Here is a 19,922-nt window from a genome sequence, read left to right as displayed (position 1 = left end):
GGCGCCTACGGCCTCTGTCTCTGAGTCAAAGAGCCCGTCTAGCCCCGCCTCCAAGGTCGGTGGCCCTACCTGCCGGCCAGGCGGCTGCGCGGTTGGGTCAGCGAGGCCCTCCCAGACCCGCCCTCCGCCTTGTCCGCCCCGCCCCCGGGGCTGCCCTCAGTGACGCCTGATTGCAGTCTGGCCTCGCCGCCTTAGCCCAGGCGGAGCTCCGGGAGCAAAACCGTGGGAAGATTGGAGGGCGTGGGGACCCCTGGTCCGGGCCATGGCCGGCTGTCACGCTCCGGAGGGAGACTGTTGCTCACGGCAATGCGGCGCGCAGGTAGGGGCGGGGCCGCCGGTGCCCTCTATTCCGAGGAGGATGGGCGTCGGTGGGGCGCGGCGCGGGCCGGGAGGGGCTTCGGGCCAGACACGGCCCCTGCGCGCAGCCGCATCGGCTCCTCGTGCAGCTGTCTCTGCTTCCCGGGCTGGGGTTCTCCGCCGGCGGGAGCTGGGCACCAAACGCTGAAAAACGAAGAATAACGGAGAAGAGCGTTGGGCATCCTAAGTGTGTGTTTCAAAACAGCTTATCCTGAAGACAGGCCGAATAGGGGAACGTGAATCCCTGGAGTGGAACTGGAGCTCAAACTGTGCCCTCCAGCTAATCTTCTGCGTCCTGGCGACCAGCACGACGTTTCGTGCGCAGTAGGCACTTGGGAAACGTTCACCGAACTATATCTGTGCCTCAGTAGCCGGCATTTTTCCTCTGCACAGATGCTCTTTGCCTTCCTGGGTTTAGATTGATCATAGGATGATCATAAGAAGGATTCTTATGCAGAAGTCAAAGGACAGTCCACCCTCGGGGTGTGCTTAATTTTTGACTCAGTTCTGCATATCGACAATTTTATGGAAAACCTGCTTGTTAAAAGTGATTAAGACAAATGACCTGGGGTCTAGAGGAGAGCTGGATGAATAAACAGTTATAATGTCTGGAGCACTGCTTAAGAGGCAGGGAAAGGGCACTAAAATCGCTCCCTTATTCCTTATGCTTTCTGTTATTTCTTGGCGGTAAAGGTCACAATTAAAAAGTAGTAAGTAGGATTTGTGCCTGCTAATCCCAAACTCCTAATTTATCCCCTCTCAGAATTATACTTCAATTTTTTAAAAATGTAATAACGTGGGAGATTTTATTGGTAAGTACTTGTCAGCCACTAGCTTGTGTAAATAAGTGACTTTACACAGATGAGCAAAGTCCCTTGTTAGTTTCATTTCTCCTACTTATTATAATTTATTTCTTTATTCCTGTTTTCACTGCCAACCAAAGGTGGTCGCTTGCCTGCCTCTACAAGGTTTAGTTCACTAGCTACTGCAGCTACTGACCTCCAAGACACCCTGAAAGGAACTCAGGGAGGAGATCAGGAGTGAGGCACCCCTTGCTCTGGGAGAAACTGGCAGAGCAGGCCTTCGGACAGATTGTTTCAGGAGAGGATTTTTATGAGCCCAAATTCTTGCATCTTCTCATATCTGGAAAAGTACTAAAATCATTCATGGAGACATCTGCTCCTCGTGGCTAGCAGCAAGCCTCTGGTAAAATGTGTTTGATTGCCCATATCTCCCTTCACTAAAAATCACAAATATACTGACCTCCCACCCTACCTCTCCTGAGCAGTTCCTTGGAGTTGAAATGCTGTCTTCCAGGCTGTAGTCCTCATTTTGCCCCAAATAGAACATAACTCAACTCTCAGGTTATGCATTTTTTTTCAGTTGATGTCACTTTTTAAAAATTATCTCCAAGAGTATTAATTCCTTTAGTTCAGGGATGTTGTCTTGTTCATGGCTGAATTCCCAGAAGTGATTGCTGCATAGTAGGCACTCAAGGAATATTTATGACTAGCTGTCGTAGTTAACTTCTGTCCAGTTAACTTCTCAGCCAGTAGAAAACTTGGAATTCTTTGAAGCCTTCATTTTCTTCTGTTTTCTCACCCAAAGCCCATCCTTTCTTTTTAGCTTCTTAATTATCTTCCAAATCCATCTCCACCATCACTCCCTTACCATTTCATTCTGGAGCTATTTCCACAGCCTCCTTACTGGTCTGGTCTTTTGCTTCCTTGGTCATCACTGTTCAGCCTCTTCTCTCTACTGCCACTGTAGATATGTTTCACAAACAAAATCAGAGGTTCTGTTTAAAACTGCTCAGTGATTATCAGCCATCTATAGCATAAAGTCCAAATCGCTGTGCATGTCATGAAATATCCTTAGAGTCTTTTTCCCTCCCCACTCCATCCCACAGAACCTAATTCCAGTTCCAACTACTCAAGAGTTCTCTCTGACTGAAATGCCCTTTATCCTCTTCACCTACCTGCATACTCCACCATCCATTAAAACTTAGCTCAGCATCCCTTCCTCTGTACAGCCTTTCCCAACTCCTCCCTCCCACCAGTTGCTTCTGCTTCCATAATGCCTGGACCATCTTGTTTGCTTTGTCATTTCACAAATGTTAACTCCTTTGCTAGATTTTGAGCCCTCAAGTGTAAGGGTTTTATTTTACTTGTATTTATTTCTTCAGGGCCTTCAGTAAAAGTTTGTTTAGTGAATGGATAAGACAGCCATACAATAACCCCCCCCAAAAAAAGATATATAGAGCAGTGCTGAGACACAGAGTTTGAGGAAGGAATGATCACTTCCTGCGGAGATGATGAGAAAAGGAATCATAAGTGGAGAGGGTAGGAAGCCTGGCGGAAGGGCTGACAAGCAGGAGTTTGACAGCTAGAGTTGGGATAATTGTAGATCCAGCATGAGCAATAACAGTGCAAAGAGAAAAAGATGTTGTCTTGTGTCGACTTAAAAAAAAAAAAAAAGCACAACCTGCAAGCTGAGAATTATGTTTTATTTGGCAGAATTTCTGAGGACTTCAAGCCAGGTAGCTCTGAGGGACTGCTCTGAAGAGGTGAGGGAGGAGTATAGGAGTTTTGCAACACAAACCAGGTAGTTGAAACAGCAAAAGATTACTGCAAGAGAAAATCATATACCTTAAGGAATTAAGTGCTTTTCTAAATATGGGAAGCAGCAGGAGTCTGGGCTCACTGAAATCATCCCTTTGATATGCACTTAGCTATCTAGGGCCAGTGTCCCATGCTTTCCCATCCGGAGTCCCCTTGGGGGTGGCTGCAGTGGCTGAGGGCTTGATGGCAGGCTTCCTATTTCCATCCTGAGTTCCCTGAGGGCTCACTGCTGGGGCAGCTGCAAGGTGGTGATGGTTGCAACATCCTTTGTTTACTGATACTGTTAGCGGATAGAGGGACCCCTAAAGTAGGAAGCCCACCAAAGTGTGGATCCTTGCTCACGGATCCTCAACAGAGGCAGAGGAACGAAGTAAACAGCCACTTTATTGCTCAGAAGGGGAAATCACAGGAAAGTGCTTGAGCAGAGAGAAGGAAAGAAAGGTGCTCCAGCAGGGAAAGGAAGCACTGAATGGGGAGCCGGCAGCCAAGGTGGCCCATAGAGACAGCTCAGCCTGGGATTGACTCAGGGGTCTTTTGTTAGAAGGCTCTGCCACTGTTACCTTCATTTTGGTGGTGGTGTTCATTATTTTCTGCTAGAGGCTCCTTCCTTCCTCAGAGCTCAGCCCTGAAACAAAAAGCAATTATAGAGAAACTTCGGTAGGAATGAAGGAAGAGATACTGGGGTATGTCCTTGGATTTTAACGAGCCCGCTGTGGGATAAGAGAAATGTCCTGCTTTTTCATCAGCTAAGGACTTTGTTTCCCTTGTTGTTAATTAGCTAAGGTCAGTAAACCTGCCTAACCTCCTCTGTCAGATCCAGCACCGCCCCCCCAAAACAGAATCTCCAAAGATTCTGTTCAGCCATGAAAGTTTTAAAGGAAAATGGGGGAGTAATCTCAGTTAACCGCTGAGATAGGAGGTCAGAGTCCTTGCCACCCCCCAGTGCCTGCAGGCCTGTCCTAATGTACTGCTTGAGCCTGCTCTTCTGCGACTCAGGGAGGCCTGGGAGACTTCAGCTTTCCTATAAACAAGGGGCAGGGGTGGGGGCACAGGGTCCTGTTCCCTTTCAATGTGGCAGGAAACATTTTTCATTCACACTTGGCTGGCACTCAGCTAGTAGGGGTCAAAGCTAAAGCCAGGTTCCATGTTTTCTGGTTTCTTCTAGTCAGTGCTAAAGTGGTAAGAAGAGCATTTAGGTGTGGGGAAGGTGGGAGGGAGAAAAAGGGCTCTGAGAGGAGGTGGAGTTACATAGAAAACCAGTATGTACGAGAGAAAAAGGAAACAGATGTGCAGAAAGAAACAAAGACTAGAGACAGAGCAAATGCTGACAACTTGGCTGTGCCTGCATCTAGTGTCAGGAAGAATTTTGAAAGCCTGAACGTTGTCTTTGGGCTATCTTTGAGCTATTTTACAGGCCTGTAAATTCTTGTAGAATACTGACAGTGATGCAGATGATAATAATCATAGAAATGCAAGTCGTGTTATGGAGTTCAACTTACTGCTGCCCAGTGGATCTTGTTCAGTTTTTTATTTGTAAATCCAGGATTCCTAATTATTTTTATGTGTGTGTGTATTTTGAATTCCCTTTGGACATAGTCATATCATCTTTTTGGCTCCCTCATTAATTGACAGGTTAAATAATACCTTGGACACATGTTTATTTTATGTTTGTATGAGAGCCCCCAGGAAAACCTCCATCTGAGCCATACATGCCTCTGTGCTGCGTAAATTGAAAGACAAAGTAGGGGAGGGGTTTAGAACACTTGTTGACCATGAACATGTATCTCAGTGACATCCAAGGCTGATTTCCTGAAAATAACTGGATTGAAAAATTGGAAAAATATTGATTCAAAAATTTTTTAGGCTTTAATGTCTGCTCTCCCAATGGAGGCACTGGGGATTGAACCCAGGACCCTGTGCACGCCAGTCACATGCTCGACCACTGAGCTATACCCCTCACCCCCTAGGCCTCAGTGTCTTTAATATACACAAAATACTGTTGTGTTTCTCCTTTACTATATGGAACCTCTGCTCTAAGCTGTTGACAGTAATCCATCTTTAGATATGTCTTTCAGAATTCTTATTCTAAGTGAAAACCTGACCTGACAATAACAGAGAAGTAGTATCATTGACATTCAGGGGAGAACTAAATACGAAATAAATGTTTTCTTTCTAGTCCATTCTCATTAAAATATATATTCTGATTTTTACTTTCTTCCCACTCTGGATAATTTAAATGACTACTTTTTTACTCAGCACATCTCTGTTGGTTCCTGCTGCTAAGTGATTATTTTTCTTGAAATTGTAATTTTGTGGGTTTGAACGACTGAATGAAACTTTATTACAGCAGCTGCCTTATTGTTATTCGTGTAGCATGAAGCTGGCTAATTGCTGTAATACCTCAGTACTGAAAAGACAAAAGGAAGAGGGGAGACCTGTAATAACACACTGTTTTCTTTAATGTTTGTAACCTGCTGTGCAGATTGATGGTTAAGGATTGGAAAACTGCAGGAGTCTTCTCATTAGCTGTACTTTAATATGTAATTAAAATATTTCATTTATATCCCTAAAAAAGGAAATAGCAAATTATACAGGGCATAGGTAATTTTGGCTAGATTTCATAAGGATGGATGCAAGAAAAACCAACATAGCCTTATTATTAATTTTAATTCAGGAATTTTTAACTCCTTAAAATGAGAGGGAAACAAATATTGACTATGTCACCCATTATACTACATGTTTTATATCTATTATATCTCCTTTCAATCCTCATAATGTTCCCATTTTATGGGTAAGTAAACTGAGGCCAAAAGTCAGGTAAGCAATAAATGGTGTTATATGGATTTGACTTTATGTCCCTTAACTCCTAAGCCTAATCAGAACTTTTTTTTTAAAGTTCCCATGTTCTTAATTTCAAGCCTACTCCATCAAATTATCATTCATAATACTAAAAAATATGTATGTAAAATATTACGTGAATTTAGAAAAAGATCGTAATTCCAGAAATCCAATCAAGTAGCTGAAATTTCAGTTTTCAATAATAATCCCTCTTTGAACTCAAAGATGTGTTTTCCCCTTTACCCAGTGCCAAGATTTATACAGGCAGATCTGCTTGCTCTGCTTTTCTGCACAGTGCATCTATTTCTTGTTCCCTTTTACCTGGCGGGTGTGGTCCCTTGGGGTTTCATGTGTCTGTAGGGATTTTTCTATTAGATGCCCCATTTTGAGCACACTCTAGATTTTATCTTGTGTTTCTAATGACTTGCATAGCAATCAAAATTGAAGCTCAAGGTCACCAGCAGTTTGCAAATACCTTCAGGGAAACTATGGCTTTGGAGCTCACTTCCCTCCCAGGTAGAACTCACTCTCATTTCTTTTATGGCCCCTGTGAAACCGTATTTTCTTGCCAGCTCAGCAATTTCTCTTGAAATATTTTTAAAATAATTTATTCAGCATTTTTGGTTGTTTTCGAGGTAAGGGTTGTCTATCATACGGCCAAAAAAGGAATTCATTGTATTTCTTAGTGTTTTTGTTTTCATTCATGTTAGCTTTAAAAAAGAAGAAGAAAGGCTTTGTTTCATTTTTTTTTCCTAAAGAAGTAATCATTAGACTTACATAAAAGTAAGGCTCTTAATTGCTACTAGATTTATTGTTCTAAACATTTCGCCAGCTATACAAACACGGAATCACGTTGTAAATCTGTAACTAATGTTATATGTCAATTATACATTGGTATGTATAAATAAATAGGGCTCAATGTTACCCCAACATAGATCTTTATAGAATTGGGCCTAGAAAAATTAATTACGGTTGTTTCTGAGTGCTTTTTAATGTTATTTTCTTGACTTTATATTCTATACTGAGTATATATTGCTTTCATAATAAGAGAAAACAATACAATTACTATGGGAAAAGGCAGTATTTTTAGAATAGAAATAAAATTGAACCAACACACAGAAAATAAACAAATAACTATCACTGTATATCATGCATATCGTATGTTAATTGAATAAGATGTCTCGTGTAAAGAAATTTTCTGGACAGAATGAAGCATGTTCCCTTTAGCACCAGATTCCATTTTATTTCAGCCATTTCAGTGGACATTTTGTAATATAATCTGGGCATTTCTCCACCTTGTTCTTGCAACCTGTTCCATAGTATTGGGCTGTATGGCCTTTACCTGAGTAATTCCATGTTGCCAAATAATACAGTAGATCCACTTTCCAAACATTAAAAACAAAGTATATTTGGCAATAATTTTCTCCCTCTTGGTACATCCCTTCTATGGTATATTTTCTTGAACGTCCTTAAATTAGTTTTTTAATAGAGATGTCAACTAGAATAGTCAGATGATAAAATGTCCATTTTAGAAATCATTTCTTCTTTTTAAGGACAAGGAGCATCCAAGATACCTGATTCCAGAGCTTTGCAAACAGTTTTACCACTTGGGCTGGGTCACTGGGACTGGAGGAGGAATTAGCCTGAAGCATGGGTAAGTTTCTGGCTGATTTCATTTTGGGGAATTCTCCATATAAGTAGGCCACAGAGAGGCCATGTGTACTAAGTCCAAAGAACAACTGATCAGTTTTATGACACTGAAGGTATTTAGTTTCTAAATCCAGAAATAGATATTTGCATAACTGAATAGAGTAAGGATACAGATATTGCAGATATAATAAATATATAAGGATTTAAGAACCACAATTTCTAATCAGAATTATTTGGTCCTCAGTCCTTGGGGTACCAAAATTAAAAAACATGCTGCCAGGTATGTTCACATGTCTGGAACCATGAAAGGCCCCCTCTGGGTAGACAGGACTCGTTTCAAAGGATCAGATACATATGTTAAAGTCACCTAGGTACAGATTACAAACCATCCAAAATCCTAAAAATTACATTTTATTGAATCAAGAAAAAGGCAATATTATGCCTTTCTAAATGCGTATACCATTGTTAATGGACATAGCCCCGGCTGGCCCATGTTGCTCACAGGACAAAACCAGAGATGTTAGACTTGAAACAGAAGGAATGAACAGTATTTAATTAGTTGTTAGACTTATTCAGTGTCTTTCCTTTAAGAGGATGAAGAAATAAGTAACCTACTAACAATGAAAATAGAGGTTGTGGCATCTCATTCTCTCAAGTGTTTCTGGAACAAGATTAATATTTTTCCTCCTCACATTTTTTAGAGATGTTATTGTCTGGAGGCAGAATGTTAAACTGAGTAACTCGATTTATTTCTTTATCCTAATTCACTTTCTTTAACAAAATTGGATTACTGCAATATTTATGTAATATTGAATATACAAAGTAACGCCCCCAAGGAGGCTGCGTTGTGTAGAAAGGAATGGAGTGTAAAATATAATCAGAACATCTTGAACAAAAAGGATTTTATGGCACACCGCAAGATGATGCCATTGAAATTTCATCTGCTTCAAATTATTGAGGAACTCATGAATATTGATTAAACTGTGGGAAGCAACAGGAGGGGCCTCAGTCAACAAATGTCAGTTACATGTGTAGGGAGGCACTCAGTCTGGAAAGTTCCACGTGGTACATCACACATACATCCATCACATGCGTCCTCTGTTACCATCAACCCAGTGCTCATGTGTCAGCATTTTGCAGGTTTTCAGATTATTTTCCCAAAGCGTTCAAATTGATGTGTTCACAGCAAAAGTCCTGTGATAACATTTGTTGTTGCTGTTTCATTTATTCATTTAGGAGTTGAGTCCTAGTAATTTGGTTTCTCTGCTGTATTTATGATAAACCATATTCTAAACATTGCCTTTAGTTAACTGCTTTTTATTTGCATATGCAGAAATAGTTTGTATTTGTACAAAACAGAGCCTAGATAACCTAAATGGCTCTTTAAAGAAACAGCTAAGAAAAATAGAATGCAGGTAAGGAGCCACTGCAGATCTCAAGAGGGAATTTTTTTGATCATAAAGACACAAAAGACTATGTTCCTTATAGAACTAAAATTCATTGTAGAATTAACATGTTGAACGATGCACTAAAATTGTGTGTGATCACCCTAAAACACTCATTGGCACATTTTAAAATTAAATGGCTTTATTGCACGACAATCAGTTTGCAGGGAAGTTATGCATCATATTTGTAAAATGTTTTTTCCTTAGATTCTTAATTGGTGAGGAGCTCCTCCTGGAGGTCACAGGTGAAAACAGCCACAATTTTATGGCACTGCATTTGGAATATTACTAAATCTGTGCTTTACAGAGTAAAATGGGTAATGTGTAATAAAATGTTGAACTTTCTCCCTAATATTTAAATGACTTCATAGACCCATATCAATAACTTTAGCAGCAATAATTATTCTCATGTTAGTGAAAGTTTGGTTTTCTTTATCTGACACTTAGAGCAAATAAGTTTGGAATCAAGTACAAACCCAATAGATGATGTTTCCAGGATAATACTGACAATAAGCTCTTCGGGGAATATGAAATTATTTACCAGTGCCGAGGCTTGGCTGATACCAGTTCAGCTTATGCTGTTGGTTTATGGTGCCTAAAGATGTATACAATAAAAGACAGCTTAAGACACATATGAGAGGTAAATCAAAAGGAAGCAGTGGAGGACCAAGAAAATAACAGTGATCAAGGCAATTCCAGGATTCTCAGCAGCCATTGTGTTTAAGTTGGGTTCCTACCATTCACATTTAGCATTTCCTGTTTTCACAGTGTAATATTGTTACGGGTCAGAGACACTAGTCCTGATTATGCTGTTAGAATTAAAATTAATAAATCCATATTGTATACAATACATGAGGTATAGTAAGATTTAAAGGATTTTGTTAAGTACAATTGTAAATAAAAATAGAAGCAACTGTATGTAGACGTATTATGAACCCTTGGGTTTTGCCCCTCTGCTTACCACATAGTGAAAGAGCAGGGATTGCAGAGAAAATAAATTCCAAAACTTAATGCCTTGAAATTCAAAATGCTTTTTGTTTATGGCTTACAGCGCCAAGTAAATACTTCACCTTAGTCTTTGGCGTGTTTCCCTCCTAAAATAAAAGCTCTGTCATCTTTCTGTTTTTATCCAGGTATCTCTTTTTTTGTACGTGTGAATATATTTTTTCCAAAACCCATTTAGCTAATCTTCTAATTACTCAAGTTTGATCAAAGTCTAAACTGATTTCCATTATTACTGCCATTACAAAGGCAGTAATAAAAACAGATTTAGCATACCAAATCACTTGAACAAACAGAACAGAAACCCTGCATTTTCCCACTTTGACGATGGAGTTTATTTACCAGCAGACTGTTTTGAACTTTATTTGGGTCTGTTCCCAGGACTGCATAAATTTCTCCGCACATGAGAAGACCTGCGCATCCACTTACCAGTGGAGGTGATTGGACTCCACACCACACATAATTCTGGAACCTCTTTCCTGTTAAGCAAGGACTAAAGATCTGGATGCCTAGTATCCAAATCTGTGAGGGGCCCTTTTTAATGGCGTGACCCCTAAGCATCCCCACGAGTTCCAGAGGAAGGCCACTTTATGGTTTTCTTATGCTCTAAAGCAGTAGCTACTTTGTGAAAACGAATGCTTGAACCTGGCTCACTCTGCTTTGGATTTCACTGTATTATTATCGGATATCTATTTCCTAGACCTTAATTTACGAGTTAACCCTTAAAGGAACTTTCTTATGTTTTTGTCAGTTCCAAGTCCGTAGGTTCATTATTAACCCCAGCTTGGACAGCTGGATGCAGTGCAGGCAGTCATCCTCATTTTTACCAGGAAGCGGTTAATATTTACTCAGTGTCCCCACGTCCATGCCTCAGTGGCAGAAGCTGGATCGTGCAGGGGCTGGTGTTTCCTTCATTGGCATTATGTGGCAGCTCTTCAACACCCTCTGGCAGCAACTGAAACTGAGGAGTGAGCCATACGACCTTTGTTGAGGGTGGAGAGAATTTAGAGAAGATTTTGAAATTATTTTCCAAATCAAACTCGAAAGCACCTTGTGGTAAATGGTGTTGCTAGAGCATGTGTCTCCCTTAGCGCAACATGCTGTGTAACGGAGAGGTCTCCAGTTGTAGCCACGCATCTTATATTTTTATCTTCTTGCCGTTGTTTTAGCTTTGTTATCACATATTTTCACAAGAAAAAAGTGTTCTTCAATTAGGAAGCATGCTCTTACACCCAAAAAGTAGCCCAGTGTTAATGCTGTAATTTAACAAACTGTCCAGCAGAGGTCTCTGAACTTCATGTTTTACAATAGGCATTTCCAAACAGTAAAATTAAACCTGATTCCTTATGAGACAGAGATCTACTACTCCTGGTGAGCATATTTTCCCCTGACTGGATTTTAGAATAAGTGTGTTCCATGTACAGTAGGATAAACCACTTATTCATGCTTAAAGATGCTAAAGACATGTGTTTTCAGATTTTGATTTCCCCTAACCAGACAAAAGCCTGGTTACCACTGATTTTGCACCATAAAAAGAAATAAAGAAGTATATATAAAAATACAGAAGACAAAAGCAGCTATCAGCATTAAACTGTGTCACCAGCATTATAAAGACATTAATTTGGTAATCTTCCTATGCAGCTATACCGTTAATGAAATAAAGCAGCTCTTTGTGTGACTTGATTAAATAAGATCATTGATGATTGGACTGCAGGGATACACTTTTCATTGTGCAAAAGCAGAACATTAGAGTTAAATGTATACCAATTTCTGTATTTTGTGTTACCAGCAATGAAATCTACATTGCTCCTTCAGGAGTGCAAAAGGAACGGATTCAGGTATGGTAAAGGGGTCCTGCTACAACTCAGACGTCTCTTCTTCTCTACTTGATTACTGTTGTTTTGAAATAGAATTAACATTAAAAGAAATGTTAGTTTTGAAGGGGGGTCACATTGTGATAATTTTAATAACTAATCAATACACATTTAAGTAAATTATTTTAAGGTGGTAAGGATCCTACATGCAACTAGTTGTTTTGAATTCTCATTCAGCCTCTAGAGGGCAAAAGTGAACAGAGCAATCTTAAATCATAATAAAAAATGATTATAACTTTGCAGCATTGTAACACCATATTTATTAGGCTAATAGGGTAATCAGATTGGTGGTCTCAAATGGGCCAAATGGATTCACATTAATAGTAGTGAAGCTCTTTCAATTTAAAATTGTAAAACTTCATTTCAGAATTTTGAGGAGACCCATTCTGTATTAATGCTAGAATAATATCCAGAATCTAGTTAAAATAATCACGTAATACTTACAAGGTGTAGTATTTCATTAATAAAACATTTATATTGTAGTTTGTAATAAACCATAGCAAATGAAAGGTGCAAGTCAGAAATGTGTATGTATCGCTAGGAAAAACTCTGTGGCTCTGCATAATTCCTTAGAACTTTAAAAATCATGTACCTTATCGAGATTAACATTTCTGAATACCAGTTAAGTTTCTTGAGGGATAAGAAAATTTTACTCTATATTTTTCTTCTTATATTATGAAATGTGAAAAAAATTATAACACTCATCTTAGAATGATGATTATATAGTGTCTCTGAAATACAGTTGTGAAATTAGAGGGCAAAGTTGAGAAGCTAAATTGATGACGTATCAGCATCATTACATGAATATTAAATTTTCCATATCAATTTTTTCTTCAAATTCTAAAGGTCAGTTTTTTTTAACTCCTGATAATATTTTTATTAGTAGAAAATATTTTTTATTTCTAAAAAAAGGCTAAAATTTTTGAGAGAGAAACTATAATTATATGAATATTTAAAATGTGTGTTAAACATGTATATATATTTTAGCATTGCAGATGTGTATATACTATGTGTATATCTGTATACAAGAAAGGGGACATTTCTCATGGATACTGTATAAGCCTTCTTTTTTTCTTTTTCTCCCTCTAAATAGCCTGAAGACATGTTTGTTTGTGATATCAATGAACAGGACATAAGTGGACCCCCGCCATGTAAGAATCTAAAAAAAAGCCAGTGTACTCCTCTTTTCATGAACGCATACACAATGAGAGGTAGGCAGAAAACGTAGTCAGCATAAAGAATATTTGCAGAGTAGGCTCCCCTAAATCGCATCAATTATTATTGTAGTTAACACTTCTTGAATACCTACTGTGTGCAAGAGCTTTAAATACGTTAACTCATTTAGTCCTCACGTCAGCCTGTGGGGAAGGCCCATTATTACTTCATTTAATATATGAGAGGACAGAGGCTCTGGGAGGATCTTCCCAAAATAAACAGTTAGTGAGTACTGGGGCCAGAGTTCCAACCTAGATCAGTATGACTCCACCAGATTGTTGAATTAACTGATTGTTACATTACAATCCAATTGCTGCTCTTAGTTTAGAGCTACACCTCTGGGAACCTGTACTAGAAGTTAATCAAAATACAAATGAGGGAGAATCATGGCCTTTTCTTCACTTCAGTGGGAGTGGTCCTCTCTTTTTTAGAAAAATTTACTGTACAATAACAATTAGGACTCATTTAATTCCCAGAAATTGCGGTAGAAAACCAGCCCGGAAAGGCTGAATGTTGAGGACAATGTAAAAATAGGAAAGTATGACGGACGCACTGGCTGACCCACAGCACTGAGGTCATTCAGACCGTGCTTTAATGTAGCCCGGGAATAGGATCAATTGAGTAAATAAATAATCCCGCTGTGTTCTGTTCTCGGACCTTATCAGCTACTCCTGAAAGGATCAAACTTCAGCAACAGACTCTAACAGCATGGACAATCTCTCCTAGCAAAAAGCTAAATAAACTTCCAGTTGCAAAAATGGCCATTACTGAGTTTTATAGCATACAGATTCTTTTTTAGGTAAATCCATTGCCTCTGTGTCTTAAAATCGCTACCATTCCTTATGCTACCGAGGTGTGGCCTATGCTATGAAGCCTCCCTTGGTGATAAAGGGTCAGACTGAACTGGGTTCAAATCCAAGTTCTGCAGCACTGTCTGTGAACCATGGACAAGTTACTTAAACATCTCTGAGCTTCCATGTCCTTGAGCATTAAATGGGGGAGATGGTTGTTGTGATGATACGAAGAGGTAACATCCATAAAGGGCATTTGCCCAGTGCCTGGCACATAGGGGTCCCTAATTCAGTGGTAATAGTATTATGAATATGATCTCCATGATTGTTATAGCTGTACTTCAGACCATCTAAATGCTATTTCTCAAGAATGTATAACATATTGTGCATTGCCCCGATACTGGATAAAGTGTGTGTGTGTGTGTTGTTTTTTTATTATTTCATGCCAAGAAAAACAAATCTATAACCATATAAAAGTATGTGTGTGTGTGTATGTGTGTATATATAGGTTTTTTTTTTTTGAAAGGTGTAATTTAGTTTTCACTGAGCATGTGACTTTACTCTTCCTCCTTCAGGAGCAGGTGCTGTGATTCATACCCACTCTAAGGCTGCGGTCATGGCCACCCTTCTTTTCCCAGGAAGGGAGTTTAAAATTACACATCAAGAGATGATAAAAGGAATAAAGAAATGTACCTCAGGAGGGTACTACAGGTATTTTCCCCTATTTTTTGGTTAAATAATTTGGAAAGTATTTTTCCTTCTTTTGATAAATAGGATACTGATCTTTTCATGTCTTTCATGAGACATTGTGGGTCTGTGTTAAATAGCACCCTACGTAATGTTACACTTCCAGAAATATTCTCAGTGACACGAATCAGATGCCCACCCTCCTTCCCTCCATCCCCACCCCAGCCTTGGTAAATTATTGCCAACGTGAATAATGAAATGTTCGTCCGAGTAAAATGAAAAACCCTTAGCTGAGATTTCCGTAGAGATGGGAAGATTGTGTTCCTATATTGAAGAACCCCAGGAGCAACGTCTCCTCGCCTTCACTTTGTCTTCAGGAAGTTTCAGTTCTGACTAAAGTTTATACTTCGTGCTGATTTAATGTAGTATTGCTGGAATATTTTCATTTTTTAAAAAATTTTTAATTATTTTAACTAAGTAGATCTCTATACTTGTATAATTTTTCAGTGTAGAAAGTGGCGCAGATAGGATAGAACAGGGGCCTTCTAGATAAAAATCAGCTAAGTCCGCCAGCCGGCGCAAAACGTAGCCAGTATTCATCAATCTAAAATACAGTGACATGAAGAAACACGTTCCTGGTGACCAGGTACAAGCTCAGCATTGCGTTTGAATATACTGGCATTCTTGTTCACCACCAATTTCCGAAAGGGCCTGAATCTGCTTTGCCTTGATTAGAGGAAAAGGGTGCCAGTTTTTCTCAAGTGTCCTTAGGTTACTGTTACTGCATGTAATAGAATGTACGTGTCTGCACTAGTGTGCTGGGAAGTTAATTTGATTTGATTTTAGTTAATATTTATTGAGTGCCTAAAGCATTCCTCCACGCCAGGAAACACCTGGTTACAAAAGTTAAATATTTAAATTATGGAAGTGTACACGCTAAAGAAGGCAGGGCTGCATACTGCCTTTTCCATACCTGGGTCTTTGAAGCAGAGGCATTATGTGTGCTGTCAATTTCATCAGCATTTGATTGCTTTGGTGAAGAAACAAATATGAGTTCAAAGAACATATGGAAAGATGGGGAGAGGAAGAGAACATAATAGAAAGCCTTCAGAATTTTGTAGAAAAAAAGAATAACGCAGTGAATGAAAACGAAAAGATGCCATTTGTTATGCATAATATACATATTATATATTAATTTGAATATTTCAGAATTTAAAGGGTACATAGTTTTTCAAGTTGTTTTTGCAATTCTTTTTGAGCCTGGCTGGGAAATCAGTAACAGGGTCATTTTCACAGCTCAGAGGCAGCAATATTTCACCAGTATTTGGGGAGTAATCCTAAGATCCAGTCAAAAGAAGGGGCAATAAAAGCTGGATGAAGTAAGAGAGGATGGACTTTTTTACATTTTCTTCTCCACTTTAAAAAATTTTAAGTCCATGTTACAAAAAAAAAAAACTTTGAAATGCCTAGTTCTTATCAGAGGAGGTTACCGTAGTTAAATACGTATCCTACCTTTTGGAAGCAACATGCCTGTGGGAGAGTGAAAAGAACGCTGTTTGATGGTCAGAGGACAAGCCTGGCTCTGTTCCTGTAAAATGGGTAGATTGGGTTGGATTAGCTTTCAGGTCTTACTTTGCTATGGCTTTATTTTGCACCTGGAGATATTTCAGGCTGTTTGGTATATGCATAAGTTTGTGGTTCTCCTGGCCAGTATTAGGAAAGATTTGGGACTAGCAGTTTATTCCTTCCATATTTAAGGATATTGTATAATTACCTCTGTTGTACTTCAGTGAGATAATGGGCAACCTCACACTGTTACTGATAATGGTTGGCCAAGTTATTTATCACATGAAAGCTCCCTAGCCTATACTTGCCCTAAAGTAGTCATTTCTGACAATATACAGCTAGAACTTTTTTTGGTTAAGTTTAGCCATTACAGAGGTAGTGAAAAAACAAATGTTAACTTTAACAAGGCAAGGGAAATTCATGTAAAAAGGAAAACATATCTGAGTTTTGGTTGATTATAAATGACCTCAGAAATAGACTTAATTTTACCAGTAACTAAGTTATTTGCTTAAATATTGTTCCATAAACAAAATGGAAAATGCATATATTCTGATTTCATCACATGTAACTTACTAAAAATGAGGTAAAAGAAGTTCTAATGTCACAGATTTAAGAACATTCTGAAAATATTATCATACTTTAATAGTTAGTGCCAGGAGTTTTTTGTTATCCCAGGGCCACAAACTGCACCTTAATTTATTTATTTGCTTATCCAAGACACTTTCAGATCCTGCAGAGATAGAATGAAATGATTTTGTATCATTGGGAAGTTCCTGCTTTAATAAGTAGTTCAATTGTTAATCCTTCCTACACTTCTGAGATTTATCATTTCTCATCTCCTGTTGGAAATACCATGATTCTCTGTGCTTCAAGGAAATACTTGTATGATCTTGATAATTCCTTTGTCAGATTTTGGTATCCTGTACAAATTTCTGCCACTTAGGATTAGAACGAGTCCTGCCAAATTCGCAGTGTCTTTTGATACAGATGTTTATGCAAGATATACAGAACAACATGCGTCATCCTGTTCATAACTCGGAGTAGCCTTTCAGATATAAAGAGACTGTCTAACCGGTTACTTGAAAAAAATATACATTTTTATATATGAATACCTTTGTTTGATTTAAAAAGGAAAACAAACAGCTTGGTCTGTCTTACAGATACGATGATACATTAGTAGTACCCATTATTGAGAATACACCTGAGGAGAAAGACCTCAAAGAGCGAATGGCTCGGGCAATGAATGAATACCCAGACTCCTGTGCGGTGCTGGTCAGACGGCATGGAGTCTACGTCTGGGGAGAGACTTGGGAGAAGGCTAAAACCATGTAAGTGGGAACCAGAGAGCATCGGGGACAAGTCACCACACTCTAAATGTAGAAGAGAACCAAGAATGTTTTATGATTTAAAATGAAGTATGATATTTTGTGTGTGTTACTGGTCAAATTGGTTTAAGTTCAGCTTATCATTATTATTTCTAGGTTTTTATTTGTATTATGTATTCTTCTGTTAAATGTTTTTTGGATGAGCTGTTTTTGGCAAGGCACTGTGCTCCTTGATACAAAGGAGATACAGATCTCGTTCTCCAAGTTGAAGGCTTGAATAAAGCTGACCCAAGTTCTATAATGATTTGCTACGTTTATTTTAAAAAGTGACACATAGTAAAAAATTTAAATTTATGTAAGTAGGGTATTTTAAACTCCCTTTTATTTCCTGAGAAGTATATAATATGGTGGCATGATTCAATATGATTCCATGTTTTAATAATGTTGAAGACAATATAAGAAAAACTTTGCCTAGAATTGAGAAAAATAAAAAATCTGCTAGGAACAGGGCTAACCTGATGCAGAAGAAAAATGTGATTATTACGATTAGAGAACTCTGTTCCACTAAACTCTTAGTTCTCTTTGCTTTTTCTTTTCCAGGTGTGAATGTTATGACTACTTGTTTGATGTCGCTGTGTCAATGAAGAAAATAGGGCTGGATCCTTCACAGCTTCCAGTTGGAGAAAATGGAATTGTATAAGCCAAGTAGAAGTTTGATTATATACAGAGACAAAGCTTATCTTAATTATTACTTAAATGGCATGACTATTTTTTTTAATGAATTGAAAATTTCCATGCAGTTTTTTATTTGTCATTAAATACTGCAGGTCTTCTGATACTGGATGGTATTGGCTTATATTCTTATCCTTTCAAATGACAATGTAAGAGTATAAAAATTTTATAATGAATTTTTAGTCTTATTTCTGAATCCCTTAATAGCAAAATATTCTTCTTTAATTTTTTTGTATATACTCCCAGAGAATTCCTCTTTCTCTTTCAAGTTGTTGAAAATAGTAGAATTCCCTGGAAAGTTTCCACTTAATTACAGAATGAGCATTTTCTTGTCTAAAAGTGAAGGCCTTAATGTATATCCCTTAATGCCGATGCCACAACAGTTTTATAGATCTCCCCTATATGCTGCAGTGCTTCCCTGTATTGTAACATAGCATACTCATGTTATATTGGGGTCAGTTGTGAATTCAAATTAGGTACCATTAACTCAAACTCTCCTAAGTCAAATAAACCCTGACCAAACCAGTGATATAATCAGAAAGTGCTTTTTTTTTTTTTTAATGTAGCCAAAAGCAACATCCTCTTCATCCTAAGGTTTTATTTGGCTAATGCTTTTATTTAATTGGGAGAGAAAATAATGCACAATCTCCAAAATCAATCTCATATACCCCTCCTCCTCTCAGTTTGTTGTCCTCCATGATTTGAGTTCATCTACCCCAGGTCTTCCACTCCACCAGCGACTCCTTAACCTCATCCAGACTCCAGTCCCTCGATCTTACCATCTGTCATTGCCCGTGACTCCTTTCATGTCCTTGCTTCCTTCCTTATGAAGCATCAATGATGGCCCAGTATTTGCACCACTTTATTGCAAACATCCTGAGCCCCTTGTATCTTGCCCCCTCCATCATACTCACCTGGAAAAACTCTCATTCCTTGTGAGCCACTTGGCACCTGTACCCAGGCAGCAAGGCCTGATGGGGAAGATGACAACTATGTAGACGGATCTCCCTTCAGATTCATGACCACACATTTCAGGTGGGCACTCGATGCTGTCAAACAAACCTACTAGTAAGTTCATTTCCCCAACCTGGTGACCATTCCTTCTCACAGCTTTACTTCCGACATCAAATACCCAACATTCTTCCCCCCACCCACCACTTTTCAGATGATGACCTCCTCACACACTTTTAGAGAGAAATAGATCCGTTCCAAAGAGAACTAAGTAATCTTCCCATTTCACATTTCTGCCAACCTTCCTGCCTCCAGCCTTTGCCACTTTCCTTCTACCAAGTTCTAAGTTCAGTTCTTCCACTTACGCCTTGGAGCCCATGTCCTCTGGCCTTCTCAACGACTTTGCTTCTGCAAATAATACTGAGTAGGACCTTGCTGGGACCCCCCCCAGCCCAACCCTTGCCTCTTGTTTATAGCCCCATGTTACCGAGGCTGTTGCCTCCAGGATCCTACCTCTGCCCCTCCCTTGAATAGAAACCAGTTATCTTATTTAAGTTTCAGGAGGAAAAGAGAAGAAACAAGAACTGGTGAGAACCAACTAAGCCCAAAATAATGGAGGATTTGACTTCCAGTAGACCTTGAGCCTCATTACACGTTCATTATCATGTATTAGCACGCTAAATGACACACCCACCAGTGCCATGACAGACGACGATTGCCATGACAACAATCAGAACAGCCCATACAAGGCCTGATTGGCTTTAGGACCAACTGGCTGTAACACACCCAGAAGGAGGACACATGGCAGAAGTGTACCACGGAAGTCCACGTGGCCCGACCCGGGGCTGGAGCTGTCTTGAATGGCCAT

At 39.1% G+C, this 19,922-nt stretch overlaps 1 protein-coding gene across 1 annotated transcript; it reads left to right on the top strand.

Annotated features, from left to right (window-relative positions):
* Positions 1-73: 73 nt before the first annotated feature.
* Positions 74-18,280, top strand: APIP (APAF1 interacting protein). Its single transcript, XM_032488445.1, has 7 exons — positions 74-319; positions 7,370-7,470; positions 11,703-11,751; positions 12,881-12,998; positions 14,369-14,504; positions 17,207-17,374; positions 17,972-18,280. The coding sequence occupies exons 1-7, from the start codon at positions 263-265 to the stop codon at positions 18,069-18,071; spliced, it is 729 nt and encodes a 242-aa protein (XP_032344336.1). The 5' UTR covers positions 74-262; the 3' UTR covers positions 18,072-18,280.
* Positions 18,281-19,922: the final 1,642 nt, after the last annotated feature.

The sequence above is a fragment of the Camelus ferus genome, chromosome 10 (assembly GCF_009834535.1).
Source record: "Camelus ferus isolate YT-003-E chromosome 10, BCGSAC_Cfer_1.0, whole genome shotgun sequence".
Classification (NCBI taxonomy): domain Eukaryota; kingdom Metazoa; phylum Chordata; class Mammalia; order Artiodactyla; family Camelidae; genus Camelus; species Camelus ferus.
This window is presented reverse-complemented; position numbering and strand designations above follow the sequence as displayed.

What these genes read in the sequence shown, in the direction of transcription:
- APIP (XM_032488445.1), top strand. Translation starts at nt 263, where the DNA reads ATGGCCGGCTGTCACGCTCCGGAGGGAGACTGTTGCTCACGGCAATGC. An exon ending in CACGGCAATGCGGCGCGCAG is followed by an intron (nt 320 to 7,369) that starts GTAGGGGCGGGG and finishes CTTCTTTTTAAG; the next exon opens with GACAAGGAGCATCCAAGATA. An exon ending in GGAATTAGCCTGAAGCATGG is followed by an intron (nt 7,471 to 11,702) that starts GTAAGTTTCTGG and finishes TTGTGTTACCAG; the next exon opens with CAATGAAATCTACATTGCTC.